The sequence below is a fragment of the Notothenia rossii genome, assembly GCF_949606895.1.
Source record: "Notothenia rossii genome assembly, chromosome: 11".
Taxonomy (NCBI): domain Eukaryota; kingdom Metazoa; phylum Chordata; class Actinopteri; order Perciformes; family Nototheniidae; genus Notothenia; species Notothenia rossii.
Window position 1 is genome coordinate 36,207,355 of NC_136910.1, and position 22,107 is coordinate 36,229,461.

At 40.9% G+C, this 22,107-nt stretch overlaps 2 protein-coding genes across 3 annotated transcripts in view; one reads left to right on the forward strand and one right to left on the reverse strand.

The window, feature by feature from the left end:
- Positions 1 to 4,958: 4,958 nt before the first annotated feature.
- LOC307024971 (uncharacterized protein) lies at positions 4,959 to 12,140 on the reverse strand. 2 transcript variants are annotated; one of them, XM_079659512.1, is made up of 6 exons: positions 10,357 to 12,140; positions 9,369 to 9,994; positions 8,763 to 9,081; positions 8,253 to 8,307; positions 7,752 to 7,905; positions 4,959 to 5,562 (listed from the first exon to the last, which is right to left on the reverse strand). In XM_079659512.1, the coding sequence occupies exons 2-6, from the start codon at positions 9,377 to 9,379 to the stop codon at positions 5,436 to 5,438; spliced, it is 666 nt and encodes a 221-aa protein (XP_079515638.1). In that variant the 5' UTR covers positions 9,380 to 9,994; positions 10,357 to 12,140; the 3' UTR covers positions 4,959 to 5,435. The 2 variants fall into 2 exon arrangements, with proteins under 2 accessions (XP_079515638.1, XP_079515637.1); XM_079659511.1 differs by lacking the exons at positions 4,959 to 5,562; positions 7,752 to 7,905; positions 8,253 to 8,307 and having other exon boundaries at positions 8,377 to 9,081; positions 10,357 to 12,134.
- Positions 12,141 to 17,782: 5,642 nt separating this feature from the next.
- The window catches only part of fnbp1b (formin binding protein 1b), a 73,907-nt gene continuing 69,582 nt past the window's right edge, over positions 17,783 to 22,107 (forward strand). Inside the window, exon 1 of the mRNA XM_079658275.1 lies at positions 17,783 to 18,100. Within this exon, the coding sequence (XP_079514401.1) occupies positions 18,077 to 18,100 (24 nt within the window). The 5' untranslated portion in view covers positions 17,783 to 18,076. The remainder of the gene's footprint in view (positions 18,101 to 22,107) is intronic.

Consider the following 22,107-nt stretch of genomic DNA (forward strand, 5'->3'; position numbering starts at 1 on the left):
AATTATTCAGTGTTGTTACTTTAAAGTGTTGTTACTGACCTTTTTCTCTTTTATTTTCTTTACCTCACCTGTAACTGCTGAGACCCTGAGGAACATACACACTGGTCTGACCTGCTCTGGTAACCTGATTTCCACTGTACGTAATAGTATTTGGTTATGGTATATTATTTATATACATCAAAGGCACAATGCACCCCTCAGAGACACACATGTATTGAGTGTGATATTTTGCATTGGTCATGTGAAATCATCTTTACACACTAGAAAACTGTAGGAGCGGCAACTTGTTTTGAAATTGAATTTTTAATATCCGATAATAAAGTTGATCTGTTTTCTTTATTCTTCTCTCTTCCCAGCTCCATCCATCACCATTCTCTGTTCCTGCCAGGTCCTGCTTGCTAATCAATGCTCATATTTTTTTTACACAATTACAAATAAAGTCAATGTATTGTATGACATGAAGTTGTGCTTCATTCTGAGTCAATAATAAATTCATTCTGCCTTCAGCTGCAAAATTATTGTGGACTGCACCGACATCCATGTAGCAGCCCCCCCCCCCCAGTAAGATGAACCAAGCAAAGCTGACATACTCAACATACAGCTGTGCTCTTAAGTTTACATGAAGAATTTGTGAAATATTGGTAATAACAGGTTTAAATGATTATTAGTAATTAATTATATAATTTTCTCATCGTAGATGAGCAGATGAGAAAAGCAGAATATGCAGCTGCCATTTTCCACATGGAAAAGAGAAAGGGCCAAGTGTATTTGAGTGGACAAAAGAGAAATCCCAAATACGAAAAATAAAATTATACAATTTAGATATGTATACAAATAAATACATATCCTATATACACCATCATGTATAATGATGGTGTATGATGTAGAAGGAAGTGTGGTAGATAACAATTAAATATAGAGTTACATACAGATCCATGTTACAGCAAAAGATGGAATAACTAAGAAGCACACAGTATAATAATAATTACACGCAACAATTAAATAACTGCTCAGCATCTCCACCACAATCCCAATCTGCTGTGTCCTGTTTTCCTCCCCTCTGCATAACACCCCATCACACATACGAAACACAACGCAGAGTCCGAGGGTGTTAAGAGTATGTTTATTTAAATGTCCTCCTCTCTACTGGCCAACACAGGGAGCATATGCTGGGTGTAGAATTGTTCCAGGAGGAGGAGATTTCCATGCCATGCAGGGTCTTTGGGGATGGGGATGATGATCCCCTCCTTCGTGGTCCACAGTAGCAGAGACTCTGGTCTGTGATTTGCAGCTGTTATATAATATACAATACATTTTTTTGAAAAACATTTGATCAAAAAATAAGGATTTGATCAGGATCTAGAATCAGTGTGTAGTTTATTAATTAATCAATGCTCTCTACATTAGGAAAACACATACCAGTGTACCAGAGGGAGTCACACACAGCTGTGCCTAGATAACCAAACAAATTGACAACAGGGATGCAAACTCATCAGGTATGAAAAAGGTGACAAGGATCCGAGCCCCCTGACCCCACAGAATATCGGCTTTAAAATGAGGAATAACAGAGGATTTTAGCAGTCAGAACAACTAAAGCAGCAGTGTTAATATTAACAGAAACGCCATAGAGTCACATCTAATAGAAATATATAAAAAGCATTTATTTTAATTGTGTAGCAGTCAGTTTATAATTTTGGCAGCACTGTTGAGCATTTTGAAAATGTATTTTCAGGCCTCTGTGCAAGGCTTAGTCTTTCTATCTTTATAGCCACTGGTGTAAAGTAACTAAGTTCATAAACTCAACAAGTACTATACTAGGGTACAATTTTGAGATACTTGTACTTTACTTAAGTATTTCAATGTTTTGCTACTTTGTACTTCTACTCCACTACAGTTCAGAGGTAAATGGTGTACTTTTACTCCACTACATGTATGTAATACCTTTAGTTACTTTACAGATGTGGATGAATGATGTGAAATATAATCAAGTGTTAAATCAGACTTTAGTTCCACCTGGAGTAAATCCAAAAGCTACCCTGCAGTATACAAAGTCATTCAGACTAGCTGCACCTTTACCAGCTTTGAGAACACTTTCATGATCAATCATTATAAAACGTATCATATTATTCTGAAATGGACCAATCTGCAAAATGACTACTTTTACTGTCGCTACTTTCACTATATTTTGATAATAATACTTTTCTACTTTTACTTGAGGAACATTTGGAATGCAGGACTTTTACTGTAACAGAGTATTCCTACACTCTGGTACTTCTACTTTTACTCAAGTACAAGAACTGAGTACTTCTAATTTTAATCAATTACAAGATATATACTTATACCACCTCTGTTTATAGCCTATGAAAAAAACGATTAGAAAACGAAGGCTAAAGCTAACGTTAGCAGATAGTGACAATGTATGCTAGTTAGCTAGCTCAACGATAATATTGCGACGGGGAAAAAAAACTTTTCAGTGCACATCACGCTCTGCCGCTCCGACAGGGAGCTCTATTGTGAACACCTGAACGGCCCGTTCTAACAGCTGTTCACCAGCGGTCCAGTCTGTGCCACAGGGACTCCGGACGCACAGTTAATATTAACGAACGCACCGTAGGTAATGTAGCTGCTGAAGCTAGACCATCATCGCCGAGCAGCAGAGGCTTATTATACATCATGAGCAGAGCCGACAGGCAGGAAGACTCGAGCACACAGCTCGCGCTTCATTATAATATATATAAAAAAAGCTCGCGGCCGCACATTAATCCGGGTCCCAGACCCCCTCCCATACCCAAAAAATATTTTTATTGCAGATCTACAGGAATCACAAAAACGACCTATTTTGGATTCAAAACGGAGAATTTCGCCGAAAGGTGACAAGTTTGCATCCCTGGACAAGATAACCAAAATCCTTGAATCTACACACAGCAAATAAACTCAAATGACACAACGAGATGTAAAAAGGAGATCACACATATAGTCGATATAGAACTGGCCGCTTCAATCTGAAGAGCAACTAAAACAAAACACGGGAGTGTATCTTGTTCTTGTGAACACTAATGTTATCCACAGCATACACAGACACCACAAAGTTCTTAAGGAGAAAACTAGTTTCTAAAACAAAACACGTTAGTGTACCTTGTTAGCTAGCTGACATTAACCTTAAACATTGCACTCATATTACTCACTGAAACCTTGTAAAGCCGGTCCCGCATGCTGGCTCTTACAGAACCGCTCCCTTTCGTGTATGTACAGCTCTCAACATGCCCAGACTTGTAGTGATTTTCACCTCGTTTTATACTTTTTCGCCTCATTCTGAAAGAAACAGGTGAAATTTACTAACGTGACAGCCATCTTTGTGATGGTGACGCGTATTGTGCGAGACCAGAGACCTGTAGTTCACTGAGCGGTTTCACACAAAAAAAATTGTAACTTCACAGTTTTACGACACATTTTTATTTTTTTGACTTGCAAAATGTTCTTTTAATTTGACAAACATCATATGTGTCATTCGTGGCACAATTCAAACGGGATCGAAAGATGACTTTTCTCTCTCCATTGACGTCAATGTATAATTTTCCGCTTCCGGGGTCCCATGGGTCGGAAGTAGATGGGCGGGACTTCGCCTCTCTATACGGCTCAGCTGACTCAGATAAGGAAATATATTGTAGCGACCCTGATAGGATGCTGAGGGTGTGACTCAGGCATCCCCCGTCTCTCTGCCAATCAAAGAGCTGCACAGTGATGCTGGTCTAGGTGCGGGCCTGTGGTTGGGGGAGCAGACGGGGGAGGGCGGGAAGTTGTGACGTAGTCTGGGTTATAAATAGGAGTGTGTGTGTGAGTGGAGGGAGAGTGTGTGAGGTTGAACCCACAAGCTATCCCTGTACCTGTGATCATCTAGAAAATAAGAGTTATTAAAGCCTAATAACTGGAAGCCTGTTTCCGACTCCTTCTGTGAACGTTACATTGGTGTCAGAAGTGGGATTATGACACCCGGACAAGGGGGCAGCATTTCCGGGCTGGGGAGCTGGTGTGGGTCTACAGCCCCCAACGCAAGAAGGGCCGGTTCCCAAAACTGGACAGCCAGTGGGTGGGGCCTTGCAGAGTACTGGAGAGGGTGGGGGAGGTGGTTTACAGGGTGCAGATGCCATCAAGGGGGAGAAAAGTGGTTCTCCAGAGACAGGTTGGCTCCGTACCGAGGAGTCGCTTCCCCACAGGCCCCAGGAACACCGGGACCCACACTGTAAAAAAAAAATCCGTTGAAAAACGGACAAAGTGCTGGTAATTTGCTGCCAGGACATTGTCCGTTATTCTACAGACACTTCCGTCAACCCTTTAACGGATATTTCTGTAGATTAACAAGACTTTGTCTGTACCATATACGGACACTTCTGTCAACCTTATAACGGATATTTCTGTAGATTAACAAGACTTTGTCCGTAATATTTACGGACACTTCTGTTAATCCTAATACGGACAATTCCGTATTTTAACAGTCCTTAGTATGTACTATTTACAGACACTTCCGTTAATCCCAATATCTTTTTTTTTAAATCTTGGGATAAAAAATATATATATATCCTAATACTAAATAAATAACAATCATTACACTTTCAAGCAAACTGAATAAAGCACAATATATAGAAATTGAACAAAATGTATACCATTTTTTCCATACAAGTGCATTTATTTCCTTTTTGCTAATGTATAAAGTGCATTTAATGATGAAATGAAAAAACTGAACTGTTCTCCCACTGCTGTTGCACCCTACTGGCTCACCTGTCAGTGAGGAAGGAGGAGCCCCCTCCAGGAGGATGTAGCGACTCCGTCCTACACCTCCCACTCAACATTCCCCGCTGACAGGCACTGCCCCAACCTGTAGGAGAACATGCAGTGACAAATATCACCCTCCCAACTTCCCTCCCCCCGAACATGGGGGATTTGAACCCAAAGAATCTGTGGTGGTGGGCAATAATTTTACCCCTCGCTACCTGAGTGCCATACAAATGTTTTTTTTTTAAGACATTTCCATACAATTGTAAAACCCTAACATGAACATACATTCAAGTATGTAAAATAACAGCAACAATAACCTTTTTCTTAACACCATGATGTTAGAGGTCGGGCTGTGTGTACATGTGCGCCTCAAGATCAAATTAGTAGTTATAAATTCCTCCCAATGTTTGCCACTGCTGTTGCACCCTACTGGCTCACCTGTCAGTGAGGAAGGAGGAGCCCCCTCCAAGAGGATGTAGCAACTCCGTCCTACACCTCCCACTCAACATTCCCCGCTGACAGGCGCTGCCCCAACCTGTAGGAGAACATGCAGTGACAAATTAAAAAAAAGTAAACTTTTTTTTTTTTTAAGTGTGTGTGTGTTGGTATGTTTAGTCCAAAAGTCCAGTCCAAAAAGTTCGGTTTTGAGCTTTGAGGAAAGCTCACATGTGCCAGTCAAATTCCTTCAGCTCAGTCACGAGCTTCGACAGTTTTGGAGGAATGTGATGCTGTTTCTTCCCCTTCATCTCAGCCTTGGACCCTCGGTCAGGATTCATTCCAAAGAAAACTCTAAGGAAACAGAAATATGTTTAGCTGCACATGCAACTAAATGAATGAAACTGAACTAAAGAGTAACATGCAGACAAAGCTGAGATACTACTTGTAGTGTGGCTCTACAGGAGTGGAGCCGTCTAAAATAGCATACATTTGTTTTCTCCACCATGCCCGTGTGTGTGTTTCCATCTACAGCTAATGTTGCAAAATACTACTACTACAATAACACTTTGCTCCTGTAAGCTGAGCAACTCAGACAACGTGCTGTTAAAGTCTGCTCATCACCAACATACTATACTGGAAATGTCAGCATAACCCGTGCACCTGTGACTTGTGTGGATATACTGTACGTGCAATGAACGATCTCAGGGCACCGTTAACTCAGTGCATGAGTAGCACAGCTAGTAGTAGTCGCTAGTAGTCACGAGTGCTGAAAGAAGTTGTGACGATTGATAACAAACTTTTAATCTGAAATGTATGTCTAAAATTAATGAACAATGAGTAATGGTCTATTTTGTGACAAAAAAATATATAATTTACATGAGCCGTCAAAAATGGCCGGCGAGTCTGTTGTAAACAGTCCTGTCCGGGAAGATTGTTTCAATGACAGTGGGACCTCTTTCTGGTCCCTCTGAACCCGTTCTGGATCACCACTCCTCGGTGGTGGTAATAGGTTTGCATTTGAGAATACAAACATTATGCACCTTTACAATATGAATTAACAAAACTATTATTTTGTGCTGACAAACTAGGCTATATAGTGTATTTAGTGACTTTTCCTGTCATAATCACCACTGTGACATAGCCTACAGCAGCCTACTGTAGCAGCCTCTATATTTTATATGTAAAATGTCTTGGTATTTGCTACATTTATCGTGGAGTTGTGTGTTTGTTAAACATACATATACAATTTAGAGGTGACAGTGTGCGGTGTTATAGTTTGTTAAATGCACAGGTGAACATTTGACAGGAGGAGTTACTAAATCCACAATGGTTTTGGTTATTGGCTACATACTATAGGTGGATCATGTTTGTTTGTATTCTCATAATGCAGACCAATTCACATAATCACGATAGGCGAGTTGTGATCCAGTGCACAAAGACGGAGGTCCAGATTTCATTGCAGCAGCTTTACAGGCAACCAAGGTAAAGAGGGTTGATTTATTTGCATCGATTATGATTGTACACAGTCTATATACATTTTAGTCACAAAATAGATAACATAGTTGCTCAATTTTGATTTCACACATACAACCACTGCATTAAAACTGCATCTAAATTTGCTACTTTCAATATCGCAGTCTACTTGTCAGATTTCAGTCAATCTTAAGTGTGACACAACCACTAAGCTCATCTGCAACAAGAGCACAGGCGTCAAACGTTGAGTGGAGTGGTAACTGTGACACTTGGTGCAAATGTACACGTTACACAACAAGTATTAACATTGGGGCATGAATCCTGGTATGGATTTTGTTATATTAGTCACAAAAGCAGCTCACATAGAATAGCCTAAATGTGTGTCTTTGGTTAAAGAGATAGCTCAGAGATAGTTGTTAGGAATATTGTACATGTTTTCCCAATCACCCAGTGTCAGAGCCTAATAAATGCCAAATGCCTTAGGACAGACCTTTTCTATGTACTTGGTGTAGTCTGAAGTTATATGAAAGAGCATGGGCCTTCAACAGGAAGCTGCAAAATGTGCTGCCTGTGTTATAGGAACATTTATTAAGTATTGAGGGTTTAAGTGATTATATGTTTGATAATACACATTAACATGAAACAAACAATAGAAAAGATCATGTGTAAGCAAACAAACTTTACACAACACTGGTGATAGTGCTGTCAAACAGGTCTATGAACTCTATGAAAAAGTTGAATCTGCAATACAATTTTAGGCAGTATTTGGGTCCCTGGTTCATCTCTCTCAGCTAAGGGGTCCTTGGACTGAACAACATTGAAGACCCCTGTCAAAGAGCAATGAATATCTTGGCTCGATTGTAGAGTGTCAATGGGATCAAAACATATAATATATATTATATTTAATAATCATGATCCCATAAGCATCCTGGAATTGAGCACAACTATGCTAGTAATCTAAGGGACGATGAGTGGATACCTTTTTACATGCTTTGTCTGGTGGGAAGCCCTCAGTCTCAGAATTTGAATACCCCAGCTTATACATTTCAAAACAATGAGCTGCTTACCTTTGCATGAATTCCAGGGTAAGAGACATCTCCTTTGGATATTCAATGTTGCAGACATAAAACAAGCAGAAAGCATAGCTCAGGGCCACAATGGGGGAGGTGATGTGGTCATTCACAACTTCCTGATCAACAGCAATCTGGAATAGATGGTCACCTTAAACATAGATCACAAAAACAATAAGTATTAGTAATTTAAAAAAATAATAACGTACACACGTGCCAAATCTTCCATACTCAGCCCAAACACAGGTTATGGTAAGAACAAGCAACAAATACTTTGAAAAGGTATTCTGCATTTAGTTTGTCAGACTTTACATACAAGTGTACTTAAATTTAAAGATTTTGGCCCTAATCAACATAGTTCTGAGCACCATTTACAAAACAAAATCAACCAACTCTATACCTTTTCATCACAACAAATCGTCTCATCAGTAAACCTAAGAACAAATGGAGAACATATCTCCAAGCTTGCTGGGATGCAAAAATGATTCAACTACAAACCTCTGATTAGGATGCATGGGGTACAGGGGAGGCTGAGTTCAGCATCTGCGGAGTCCTGTTTTCGAAAAATAAAACAACAAAGATACACATATGAATGTGTTGATTTTATGTTTCCAATGTACGCAAACACACAGTCAGGCAGGCAAATAGACCATCTGCCAGCGTCTGTATCACAGGCAACCATAGACAATAATGTTAATAGTAGTTATAAAAAAATATTGTTTACACAAACATAATCGATTAATGTTAGGATCAGAATCCTTTTCGGTCAGGGGGGGAAAGTCTGTCCTTACAAGACCTTGTTCTATTAGGGGACAGCATTTGGTCCTCCAAGACAGAGGAGCTCTGCCGGGATGGAAGTGTATAATTATATGAGGGATTTTCTCCTGGTCGGGAAAATAAATCAAGGATTTTACTGATTTCCTTTTATCTTCGTTTCCAGGAGAGATGGTTTACCAATTTCGATATTATCAGCAGCGCAAAGTGGGGTTTAAAATCCATAAAATGTACCTCATTTTTGCAGAAAAGGTGATCAGGGTTTTCCTTGAAGTATCTCACAATGCCACAGATCAGCTGTACTGGACCTTCACCCATCTTCATCCCTTTGGTGTCAAGGAAGTTGTTGATGCCCGGTTCTTTTTTGGAAAGCTCCTGTGCCAGCTTGTTTTGTAACGAAAAGCCAAGGAGTCTAGATGCATGATCAAACAGGTGAACAGCTTCAAAAAGAAATGGCCACTCTTCCTTTAGGACCTTTACATTGGTTCCGTCGTTGATGGTTTCACGCTGGATGGGATATGTTTCAGCCATCAGTTTTCGAAACAGATGACTCCTAAAGATATGAGGCAACAGTTAATCAAACTAATAAATTCAATCAATAATAAAACAAATGATCAATATAAATACAGATAAATCAATTTCGGGTGAAAATAGCTGATATACAAGCGCACAACGAGTCCCATTGTGAACTTGTAGATCAGTTATTTTTTGTTAGTTATACAAAACCAATTTGAATTGATATACCAAAAATAAATCAAACTCAAATATTAGCCTCTCAATTACTCAATCAAAAAGTAATCCATACATACACAAGAACATAATGGATGGTTGGAGCCCTACCTGAGGATCATGGGTTTTGAAGGCACTTTTCAATTCATTTCGTTTTGACAGCAGTTCTGCTCTACTCTCAGTTCCCTTTACAGCAACATCCCACTCCACACATCCATAACGATCGGAATTTCTTGACTTTTTCTTCCGCTGAACTTCACCCTCTCCACCCTCTGCTCGCCTCTTTCCTGGGGTTGATGTTCTCTTAATATTTTCAACTCTGTTTTCTAGCTGGGTAAAGAGAGGACCACAACCATCTTTTGCAAACGGCATATTTCCAAAGGGCTCTGTCTGTTTGAAAGACAGAGGATATTGTCCTACAATGTTCTTGGCGATTTCCATCAGCTTGGATCTACCAGGTCTTCCAGGGTGTTTATGGAGGTAATCATCAACAACGATCCGAACCATCTGTAGTCTTTCTTTCGACTTTACCCATTTCTTTTCACCCAACACATCCATGAGCTTTGAGGGCATTTTGTGCCATGGTATGGAATATGGCTCACAGGATGGGGAGTGGGCAGATGGGGTATGGGCAGGTGGTGCTTCAGGTGGTGTTGGGGACAGATCATCACTCTGTGGCAGAGGTGTAGATGTAGGGCCAGGGCCAGGGCTTCTGAACTGTGGTGCAGCTTGTGAATCTATGGATGACATACCCCATAAATTAACCACATCACCAATGCTACTAATTAATTAATACACTGGTTTTCAATGTCCGTTGGAGACCACCAGGGGTACAAATGGACCCTTAAGGGTCTGTGAATTTGTACAGACAGTATACAGGGTTGGGCAATATATTGATATATCATATGAGATTATTGAATAGGATTTTGGGTATCATATTGTGATACCTGTTGTGTTTTCCTGATTTTAAAGAATGAACTGAACTTACCCAACTGTTAACATTACATAGTCATAAATACATAATGGTGATATTTGATTTTGTCGGTGTTGTCCACCCCTCAGTACTGTGCAGATTAGGGTTACAAATAAAAAAACTTACCTCCTTGGAAAGCCTTAACGAGTCTTCTGCACTGAATGAGTGGCAGAGTGTCCTGAATGTCCGGGGCATCCACAAGGATCAGGTCATCTTCACATTGAACTCCTAATTCCACCAGTCTAGCCATGAGTGCATCCATCTTATCACTACTGAGCGATGGTATGGCTTTCTTAACCACATCTTTCACAAGCTCCATGTTGGCATGTGTTTAAGAGGAATGAGCAACCTCGCACCTCTCTGGTAAGAAGAAAGTGGATAATAATCATTAAGTTTGTCCAGATTTTGGCAGCTGTATTGACCGCAGTGTTTGGGGGGAAAACACTGTGCCAATGGAAGCTAACGGGAAGCTAACGTTAGCCCGCGTCCTTTTGCAATACTACTTTTAATCCAGATGTAACCACAACATAACACACACACCTTCAAATGTCAACGAAGCCTATCGAATATATATTAGTCGATATGATACTATTATAGCTGTATTGACCGCAGTGTTTGGGCGGAAAACACTGTACCAATGGAAGCTAACGGGAAGCTAACGTTAGCCCGCGGCCTTTTGCAATACTACTTTTAATCCAAATGTAACCACAACATAACACACACACACCTTCAAATGTCAACGAAGCCTATCGAATATATATTAGTCGATATGATACTATTATAGCTGTATTGACCGCAGTGTTTGGGGGGAAAACACTGTACCAATGGAAGCTAACGGGAAGCTAACGTTAGCCCGCGGCCTTTTGCAATACTACTTTTAATCCAAATGTAACCACAACATAACACACACACACCTTCAAATGTCAACGAAGCCTATCGAATATATATTAGTCGATATGATACTATTATAGCTGTATTGACCGCAGTGTTTGGGGGGAAAACATTGTGCCAATGGAAGCTAACATTAGCCCGCTGCCTTTTACAATACTACTTTTAATCCAAATGTAACCACAACATAACACACACACCTTCAAATGTCAACAAAGCCTATCGAATATATATTAGTCGATATGATATTATTATAGCTGTATTGACCGCGGTGTTTGGGGGGAAAACACTGTGCCAATGGAAGCTAACGTTAGCCAGGTTGGAAAGATACTAATAAAACAACAACACACAAACCTGCGAAAATAAACTAACCATAAATACAAACTTTACCTATCAATTCAATGAACTGGCCAACTTTTGCACGGGGGGATACTGCTTAAGGACTATATTCTAACTGGGGCCAGTTAGAAGAGAGTTACCTGCCAGACGTACACGTAATAAAACAAATATTTAACATTAACACAAATGTTATGTTTACCATAAATGTCCTTTTTGATTAAGAAATGAGGTTCCATTCCCAAATTAAACACAATGAACCAACCTACCGAGCAGACTTTCAGGTTCACTTTCAGTGCGGGATTCCTGTAATGGCGGCCACAGATATTTTTTACCGTGCAAAAGCACCCACAATGCAATGCGCAACCAGTGTTGCCAGATTCTGTGAGGGACACAAACAAGCCACAAGGTCTAGAGAAAATAAGCCCAAAAGAAGTGAAGTGGGCCACATGAGCACTTTAAACCTATACAGCAACTATTAGAAAATAGCAGATCACAACGTGCCGCGACGCGACGCGTTGTGAGCTTGTAGACCTGCTATTTTCAAATAAAATCTTGGGGGAAACTTATAATAAGCAGACCTGGCAACGCTGTTTTCAACGGCAAAAGTAATGTAAAAGTCGATTACAGTACTTAAACAGTAAAATTTTACACCACATTGGCCATCATTTTACGGATTTTTCTTAGAGTGCACAGCCGGCCCTGCAACATCCTCACTCAGGTCCCCCGGCGAGCGGAGCAGCAGTGCCTCCTCAGGCATTGACTGTCCCCCCATTTTCTTTCCCCTTTCCCCGCCTGGGCCGGAACCGGCCACCCCAGTCCCCCTGCCGAGAAGGCAGTCACGACCCCTGGGTTGTTTCAGAGACTTTGTGTGTTGGTAAAGTTTTTTAGTGAGACCCCTTGTTTACGGTAGAGGGCAAGAATGCGCCCTGGTCTCACTGGAAGGGATGGTAGTCCACCCAGACCTTCCTAGTTAAAGTTCAGTGTGTAGTTGTGGTGTTGTACTGGGTTTAGTTTGTTCCTCGTGGGCGAGGAACTTTGTAGTGGGGGGCTAGTGTAGCGACCCTGATAGGATGCTGAGGGTGTCACTCAGGCATCCCCCGTCTCTCTGCCAATCACAGAGTTGCACAGTGATGCTGTTCTAGGTGCGGGCCTTTGGTTGGGGGAGCAGACGGGGGAGGGCGGGAAATTGTGACGTAGTCTGGGTTATAAATAGGAGTGTGTGTGTGAGTGGAGGGAGAGTGTGTGAGGTTGAACCCACAAGCTATCCCTTATTGAAGCCTAATAACTGGAAGCCTGTTTCCGACTCCATCTGTGAACGTTACAGTATGATACATGATGTGATATGCCGCGGACTGTACTTAATGTGTTACTTTGATCCGGTTACTTATGTTGTGGCCTTTATATATACAGTCTATGGTTGTGGCAGATATTTAAGTAAGCTTTCTTAACGCTAATGTTATAATAGTCAGATTGCTCTGAAGATGGGAGGTGATATTCTATTAATGTTCACGTTCACACAGTCGGTGATTTTTGCCGGCCGTCTTTCCTCCTCGACTCCTCGGTCCTCCGGTAGTGACCCGGAAATGAGGGGTAGGAGCTCCAACAAGCCGGACAGAGACATGACATGGGACCTTTAAGTAAGCTTTACAAGAAAAGTTTGAAGAAAGACATTACTGAACACTACATTGGTTGTGTTGTCAATGAATGTCGTTACATCAGGATACAGAGCTATGATTGTTTCAATTTGCAGAACTACGTTTTCCACGCTTTTCTCTGTTAACCAAATGTTTACACGCAGGGAGTATTAATAAGCCACCTGAACTTAGACGTTTGAAATAGGAAACACTCTGTCTGCATCATGCCTGGCTCATGAAGAAAGCAGATTGTGAAGGAGCTTCCATGGTAGAATGTTCATTGGAAACAGGCAGGGTAAATGTGGAGTGGATCCACTGGAGGGGCAAGGATCCAGATTTGTGTCTAGTTTCATCCCTTTTGATGTGCATCTGACAAAATCAGCTTGTCAGTGGGCCTTGTATCGTATTGTTTTCTTTATTTATGGATTTTGTTGAATGCATAATGAAAAAAGTGACCAAAAGAAACAGAGGTGTTAGCAGATTTAGACGTATACCTTTTGTCTCCTGCAGCAGAAAGGTGAATAATCTCAGCAGTTCAAGTTTAGCCATTCATCACGGCCTTATTTATTATAGGCACACATCTCAAGAGACTTCTAAATGTTATTTGTTGAGATTCAGAATCTGTGCGAGCCATGACTTGTTTTATCAGACCTGGGCAAGATAAAGAGTGAGCTGCTGTCAACTGATCACAATATGGTGATGTGTTTGATCGGTTTGATCAGACAAAAATCAAAGAGTCATGATCTCAAGGGGTAAACTGAAAGCAACCTAATCTATTCACATTATGTCCTTTTCCATGCAGACCTCAGATTCAAGTGTCTGCAACTGCTACGAAGAAAGGAGTGAAGCTGGTTGGTTTAGGCCTTTAGGGGACAGGATGTGTAACGCATTTATTGCTAAAAATGTCAAAAAAAACGTAAAGCTTCTTGTCTCTGATTTTGTTTGCAGACTAGGTCCTGACACTTGTGCCCCCCCTACTGGTGAAAACGTTTTCTCTCACCTCAAATTATGTCATTTTATTTTTGCAGTGTCTTTTCTTTGAAGCACAATCATTGATTCCAGATGCTAAAGAAACAAGTTGCCTTATTTAACTTAAAATGCAAAAGAAAAAGCACATTGTCATTGTTGCTGTGCAGTTGGGGAAGTAAATATTTGTTTGAAAAGGAAGAAGTGTTGGATCTTCTGCGTTATTATGACACAAAAGTACATTTTTGTAATATTCAACTAAAAGTGCTGTACTGAAATGCTGGGTATAAAGTCCTGTAAGAAATTCAGTACAAATGTTCCCTAATAATACTGGATGCTAGTTTTAACCACATTCCTCTATTAAAGGTGGGGTAGGTAATTTTGGAGGAACCAGCTCGAGTGCTCTAGAATTTGAAAATACACAACCGGAAACAATCTGCCACTTCCTTACAGAGCCCCTCCTCCAACACACACGAACGCGCACATGACCAATGAGGGCACGAGATACGTTTGTGCACAGATGGAAGGCTGACAGGCAGGTAGGCCATCCAGTTATTTTAGCCGGGCTGGCTCAGCTGATTGGGTGCTTTTTACAGTACTACGGCTTCCACAGATGACATTTTCTATCCAAAGCGACTTAAGTGCGTTCGACCAACAAGATACAAACTTGAAGAAAACAGAATCATAAGTACATCAGGTTTCATAGAGCTAAAACATTTCAAGTGCTACTCCACTGGTTTTAGATAAGCCAGCCCTTTATTAGTATATAAGTGCTTTGTTAGAAATTCTTTGTTAGTAATTCTATCGATCGAAGTGGAGTCGAAAGAGATGAGTTTTCAGTCTCCCCTGGAAGTGTAGGCTTTCTGCTGTACCGGTTTCAATGGAGAGCTCATTCCACCATTTTGGAGCCAGGATAGCAAACCCACGTGTTTTTGCTGATGGGAACTTGGGTCCCCCTCGCAGTGCGGGTGCAGCGAGGCGTTTGGCTGATGCAGAGCGGAGTGCACGTGCTGGGGTGTACAGTTTAACCATGTCCTGGATGTAGGAAGGACCAGATCCATTCGCAGCATGGTACGCAAGTACCATTGTCTTGAAGTGGATTCTAGCAGTTACCGGAAGCCAGTGAAGGGAGCAGAGGAGCGGCGTGGTGTGGGAAAATGTAGGAAGGTTGAAGACCAGACGAGCCGCTGCATTCTGGATGAGCTGCAGAGGTCGGATGGCACATGCAGGTAGACCAGCCAGGAGGGAGTTGCACTAGTCTAGGCGTGAGATGACGAGAGCCTGGGCCAGAACCTGCGTCGCTTTCTGGGTCAGGTTGGGAACTATCCTCCTGATGTTGTAAAGCGTGTATCTGCAGCAGCGGGTTGTAGCAGCGATGTTTTTAGTGAAGGACAGTTTGTTATCTAGGGTCACACCCAGATTCCTTGCATTCTGAGTCGGGGAAACAACAGAAGGGCCGATGTTGATTGTTAGGTCAAGAGTGGGACAATCTTTTCCCGGAAGGAAAAGCAGTTCAGTCTTGTCAAGGTTGAGCTTGAGGTGTTGAGCAGACATCCACTGAGAGATGTCCGCTAGACAAGCAGAGATGCGTGCGACGACCTGGGTCTCTGAGCGGGGAAAGGACAGAATTCATTGGGTGTCGTCAGCGTAGCAATGGTATGGAAAACCATGCGGGCTAATGACAGATCCGAGTGAGTTTGTGTACAAGGAGAAGAGGAGGGGACCAAGAACAGAGCCCTGCGGGACCCCTGTAGTTAATTGACAAGGGTCGGACTCGGACCCTCTCCAAGTAACCCTGTAGGTACGGTCTTTGAGGTATGAGGTGAGGAGGGAAAGTGCTGAGCCTGAAACTCCAAGTTCTTGGAGAGTGCGAAGGAGGATCTGATGGTTCACCGTGTCGAATGCAGCAGACAGGTCCAGAAGGATGATGACAGAGGAGAGGGAGGCTGCTTTAGCCGTGTGCAGTTCCTCAGAGACAGCAAGGAGGGCAGGTTCTCTGAGTGACCTGCCTTGAAACCAGACTGGTGCGGATCCAGAAGGTTGTTCTGATGGAGATAACAAGAGAGTTGTTTAAAGACAGCGCGTTCAAGTGTTTTAGACAGGAACGGGAGGAGAGAGACAGGCCTGTAGTTTATAACATCAGACGGGTTGATTGTGGGTTTCTTTAGGAGAGTCTGAAGGAGGTTTGAGGGGATAGGATCCAGAGGACAGGGGGTAGGGCGGGCAGAGGTAATGAGGGTAAGAACCTCGCTTGGAGAGAGAGGGGAAAAGGAGGTCAGTGTGTGGGTGAACGGTGGGTCTGGTGACCCACTGCTCGGTTTGTTTTAAAAGCCTCCATTGACAGACCACCCTTGATTTCTCTCAGCTGAACTCACTGCCCGTGTCTCTGCATGTTGTGAACATCCAACCACTAGATGGCAGCGCTGTTGTAACAATATGACCAAAGCATTGACAATGAAATGCACCTCATTTCATAACTTCTAATTAAATCACAAATTCATTATTATAATAAAGCACAAGACTTATATCTACTGTACTTAATTACTTATTAATCAAAATGATCGTAATTGCCATGATATGTGCCATTATGTGTATCTTGCTTGGATTCCCACAAAAAAAAGTATTTTTGTAAACAGTTTTTGACCCCCCTTAATAATGAATACATTTATTTGATGCCTTTGCTTTTGTCTGATATAGGTATCCACCTATTTATTTACCCATTTATTGTATTTTTCTGAATGTCACCTTTGTCAACAGTTGGTTTTAAATGTACTGTATGAAGTCAATTGTATTGACTATTGAACACATAGGCCTACCTCATTTATCAAGGTCAACGTCTCTTTTTCAAAAAAAGACAATAACCAAAAGGGTACAAAAACACAAGTTACTTCAATAAATACCAACAACAGAAACAAACTAAGACAACTGTCACCCACTCAAAAATAGTGTGCACAATGTTAAGAGTGTAGACAAACTACACTTTTGTCTATTGTCAAAGTCACAGAGTGCCGTCCTGTGATATACTTAATTAATTGCCAAGAAATAAATACTATTCATAGTAACAAGATGGAGAAGCTTTCAGTAGCCAGGGAAATTAAAGGAGAGGTAAATACAATGACCATTTGCAGAATGGGAACAATTATGTTGGTATGGAGGATGCCTCAACTTGATTCACAACCAGTTTTGTAGGTAGATCTGATAGCTTCTCATATTAGGTTAGTATTATGATAGTAACATCTGGTTCTGTCTGCAGACAAATGTCACCAGTTAAGGCCTTAAGTTTAGACATGAGCAACAGGTCTATTTTAGCTTTCCTTTTATCTCTTGTCTTTAGTACATGCACATTTCTAAACTCTGCACCCTAATGCAACATCCTGTATGCACACTTCAGTAGAAGCTGAGGCTGCTGCGGGTGCCATGATCATGCATGGTCAGTCCACTTATATCAGAGACAGAGAGACAATGACAGAAGAGAAAGTAGTTGTATTAAACTCAGTGGGGGAATTCAATGAAACATCTGCCGAGGGTGGTGACCTCTTTGACCCGCCCCACCCTCCACCATCCCCCATGTTCCCTCAGCAATGCATTCAACCCACATTTCAACAGCTCCTCGGTTCAAACGCACCAAGGAAACATAGTGAGCAGCGATTTTAGTAAAAATTGGACATCCCTGCAGAGACCCCCCCCCCCCCCTCCACACACATACACCACCACCTCAATCTCTTTTTTTCCTCTTTGCTGTGCGCGCGCAGGAGCAGCTGTCATTGGGTCGAAGCGGGTGCCCGCGCTCTGCATAAAGCGAGACTATCCTGTTTGAAGATTATGCTGCAGCTCTTGGCCATCTTGTATCAGACAGGATGAGACTTTGATTGAGAAAATAACGCGCACAGGAGCACATTTTGTTTTTGTTCAACTGAATACGGTCGCCAACTGCAACAAAAAGCCACGAACATCACCGCGGTGTGCTGAAAACACCTCCGACGAGTTGTGGATTATTCCGAGGACACCGTACTGAAACCATGAGCTGGGGGGCAGAGCTATGGGTGAGTGTTTTATGAACCGTTTTTGGTTCCTCTATACTGGCGTGTGGACCTAACGGTCTCTTGGATAACATAATATGAGGCTGACACAAGCCGCAGTGGCTCCATGTTTTTGTTTTAGCCGCTAAAACCATGTCTGCACGCGGTGCTTTGTGAGGGTTCTAGCCCTGTGTCGATAGCTAATTTGTAGCGCTAATCATTGTTTTTTTTTTGGGTTCAACCAGTGTAACATAAAGGCAAGCAGGGTATGCGTTTTATTTATTCCAAACCATCCATTTTAGTTTACATTTGGGAATTCAAACCACGCTCTGCACACACCCCCTCACATTTTAACATGTTGTTGCTGAGCCTGTATGTTCATGTTTCAGTGACACTTGTTTTTTTTTGCACCGCTTTCATAAACTTTGTATGTAAATGTGATGCATACTCATGCTGTGTATGCTATGATCACTGTCAGTAGAGGAATTAGATGAGTTCTCTATCTGCTGCACACAATGGGGACTGGAGCACTGCTGGTTAATTCAATAACATGTGAAATGCAACTGGTTAAATCCAGAGCTTGATGATAACAATACAAAAAGCAATACCACACTTAAAGTCAGGCAATCAAAAATATACAAGTAAAGCGTGTTGGCAAAATCAAAATACTCATTATGCAGAATGGCCAGTTTCAGAACAATGTGAATGCCTGTTATATAACTGGATTATAATTAGTGATGTGTTCATCTGGCTAATGTTGCAGCTGGTTAAGGTGGGACTCATCTACTTTATATACTGTTGGTTGGCCTAATGTATAATTAATGTATTCATATGTTGTATAAATAATCAGAATTTGCAAAGACGATAGTGACTGGTGAGGTTAGATACATGTACTGGAGGAATATTTGCTTCTAAAATGGGATGCAGTAAAGGAATACGAAGAATGAAACAGGGATAAGTATCTGGAAATGGTACTGTATGTATTCTTCATCTATAGTTACTTTCCACCAATGATTAACTCACTTCCAATTGATCTCATTTCAATATTACTGGAACTATAGCTTGCTTTTTTAAATTCACGTATTTTCATACATATTACCAAGAAGACGAGACCGACGAGACACATCTGACAGTTGTATGGCAAACATCATGTATATAAATATAACATCTGTGGTTTGTAAACTATTTATAAAGCTACAAAGGGAAATATCAGATAGGTTGGTCTTGGATTGAACACCACTTGCATTTCAATTCAATGAGTAACCTAAACCCGCACACAAAATCAAAGGGACCAGGAATGACCTGATATCTTATGAATGTTTTATTTGGTTGATCAGGCATTCTGTGAGCCCCTATAGAAACAAAGTAGAAGCCTGGTGACCTTACTACAACAAATTCCTGTGCAATCTAGACACTGTGTCAGTGGTATTTCACTTTATTCAGACACAAAGATACTCAGACGTTTACGGCATTGCATTGTAAACTACACCATGGGAATAATGAAGATTATAGGACTGTGTCGGACTATTTTTACGGCTTGATAATAAGCAGCTGTGGCGAGAGGAATTCCTGTTGTTAGGGCTTGATTCAGTAGCTCATTGTTGTTATTTGGTTGTGGCAATGATCCACTGTATAATAAAAGCTGTCATTCTGCAGGGGAGCTGGCATGTTGTTGCAGGATCATTACACCTTGAGTTTGACTGATGGTATGTTTAACGTGTTTGTGTGTCAGTGCAAACATGCATGTGTTTGCCTGCAGGTTACTACATGGAGTTTGCATTTGACCCGGCAGGAAGGGTCCATTGTATTGTCTTAAACTTACGATCTGTAGGTAAACAACAATGCTACTGTACATTTGATCTCCCTTCTGCAGTTTGGAGCGCGTTTTTCCCTTTTCTACAAAACAGCAAAGGGGCCTGGAGATAGTTAAATTATGGGATGTGTTTTCCTTTCTAAGAAAAAAGGGAGGGGAATGCCCTCCCCTGAATTCTCCAGTAATTTACCTGGTCCAAAGTTCACAGTGAAAACAGCTAGTACTCCCACATTCTTGCGTTTTCCCACTCATGTCAGTGTATTTCTGTAATGCTTGACCGAAGAACACTGCGACCCAGGTACTGATGCAAAGCGACCGTAGCCTGGAGACATTCTGCAGGCTTTTCATGTGTACCTTAAGTCTGGAAAACATTTGAACCTTTTTTAAATAGAGACTGAGCTTTTGCTGAGTAATGTATCACAACCAGATGCTGGCTCTTTTTCTGTAGCGGGGCTGAATGAAATCCAGACACTTGTTCCTTTAATCTCAGGCCCTGCCACAAATGGGCAGTTGACAGAGCGGAGCAATACTCTACAGGTGGATTATGCAACTGGAGAGTGCACACAGCTTGATTTCTTTTTGCCCCAACCCAGATATTTCTGCAGAGCAAGGGCAGGATGTTGTGAGTTATACTACAAATACTTAGTAGTTATATGTAGGACTTATGACTACAACTAATTGGCAGATCAATTGATTTGAAATGTTAAAACATTTTGAAATGTGTTGGATGATGTCTTCCCATTGTTTGTTTTGTCATACTATGAGTCAAAAACCCCAAATAAATAGGTTACATTGGCATATGAGAGAACATCCTCACATTTTTGGAGCTGAAATCAGCAAATGTTTGGCATTTGTCATAAAAAAAAACAAAAAACTGTAATGATTCTGAGACCAATTTCTGGGTTAATTTTCTGCCGATCAACTAGTTGATTTATTCACTTGCACTGCAGAATCAGAAATCCTTTATTCGTCCCACAACGGGGACATTCACATTAGGGCTGCTCGATTATGGCAAAAATCATAATCTCGATTATTTGGGTCAATAATTGTAATTGCGATTATTAAATGCGATTACTCATTGACTTTGAAAACATCCATTTATTGTATTTTAAAACAAATAATACAAATAATAATTTGAACTTTTTAACTGTTGAATTACACGTTCAGGGTAATCAACTGAAAAACCAATACAAAATAAAATAAAATAAATTATACATTCATATCTACATTTAAATAAATAATTTCAAAAATAATAAATACCAATAAACAAGATCAACAAACATGTTGTAGTGCACTGTCACAACCTGAAAACTCCTTAAAATATAGCCAACATTTTGGTAAAACATATTCAACATATTCCACTCAGTTAAACATTAAAGGCTGGCCCACCGTCATGGTCCAGAAGTAACAGGAAATAAATGTTGAACTACAATTTAAGACCAAATAAAAATGTTTTGGCCACAATGGCAAATGCTGGTAGGGCTGCTTATGTCATCTCTTAAAGATTATTTTCTAGAAACTAGGGTTGCTCAATTATGGCAAAAATCATAATCTCGATTATTTGGGTCAATAATTCACGATTATTAAAAACGATTATCCATTTACTTTGAAAACATCAATTTATTGGAGAAAAACAATTTAAACAGTATATTTTTAACAGTTGATTACCCTGAACTTTAAGTATAACTAAACTGAAAAACCCAAAAAAATAATAATATTTCAATTACGTTGTTTTCGTAATCCTTGCAAGCCATAATCGTAATTGCGATTAAAATACGATTAATTGAGCAGCCCTAATTCACATTATTACAACAGCAGATAAAATGAGGATTTTTTTTTGAAATGGCTAATGCACACGTTATTAATAGCAAAATAAGTAAAAATCTAAATCAAAATAGCAGATATGTACACCATGGTAATAAGTGTGAAATTGCAGAAGGTTATATTGCACTTGCATGTATAGCACAACGTTTTATATAATCAGACTGTGTTATTTCACATCAGGGGTATTCCAGTCTATGGGGGTGGTCTACAAGGGGACGCGATGCGAATATTCGCTTCGCTCTTATCACATTGCTCTAAACGCTCGAGTTTCACCGCGGCTGTCAGCTGTGTTTACTGGCATCATTCAAACAAGACGCGCTGGCTGGGGGGCTACAACTACAACTAAATGAACATATTTTACCGTGATTTAATTGTAATACACGTTTCAAAATGA

Coding starts and splice junctions, on each gene's coding strand:
- LOC307024971 (XM_079659511.1), bottom strand. CDS start 10,549: ATGGAGCTTGTGAAAGATGTGGTTAAGAAAGCCATACCATCGCTCAGT. Junction 9,995..10,356: donor CGTTAAGGCTTTCCAAGGAG/GTAAGTTTTTTT, acceptor TGTCATCCATAG/ATTCACAAGCTGCACCACAG. Junction 9,082..9,368: donor TCAAAACCCATGATCCTCAG/GTAGGGCTCCAA, acceptor TCATATCTTTAG/GAGTCATCTGTTTCGAAAAC.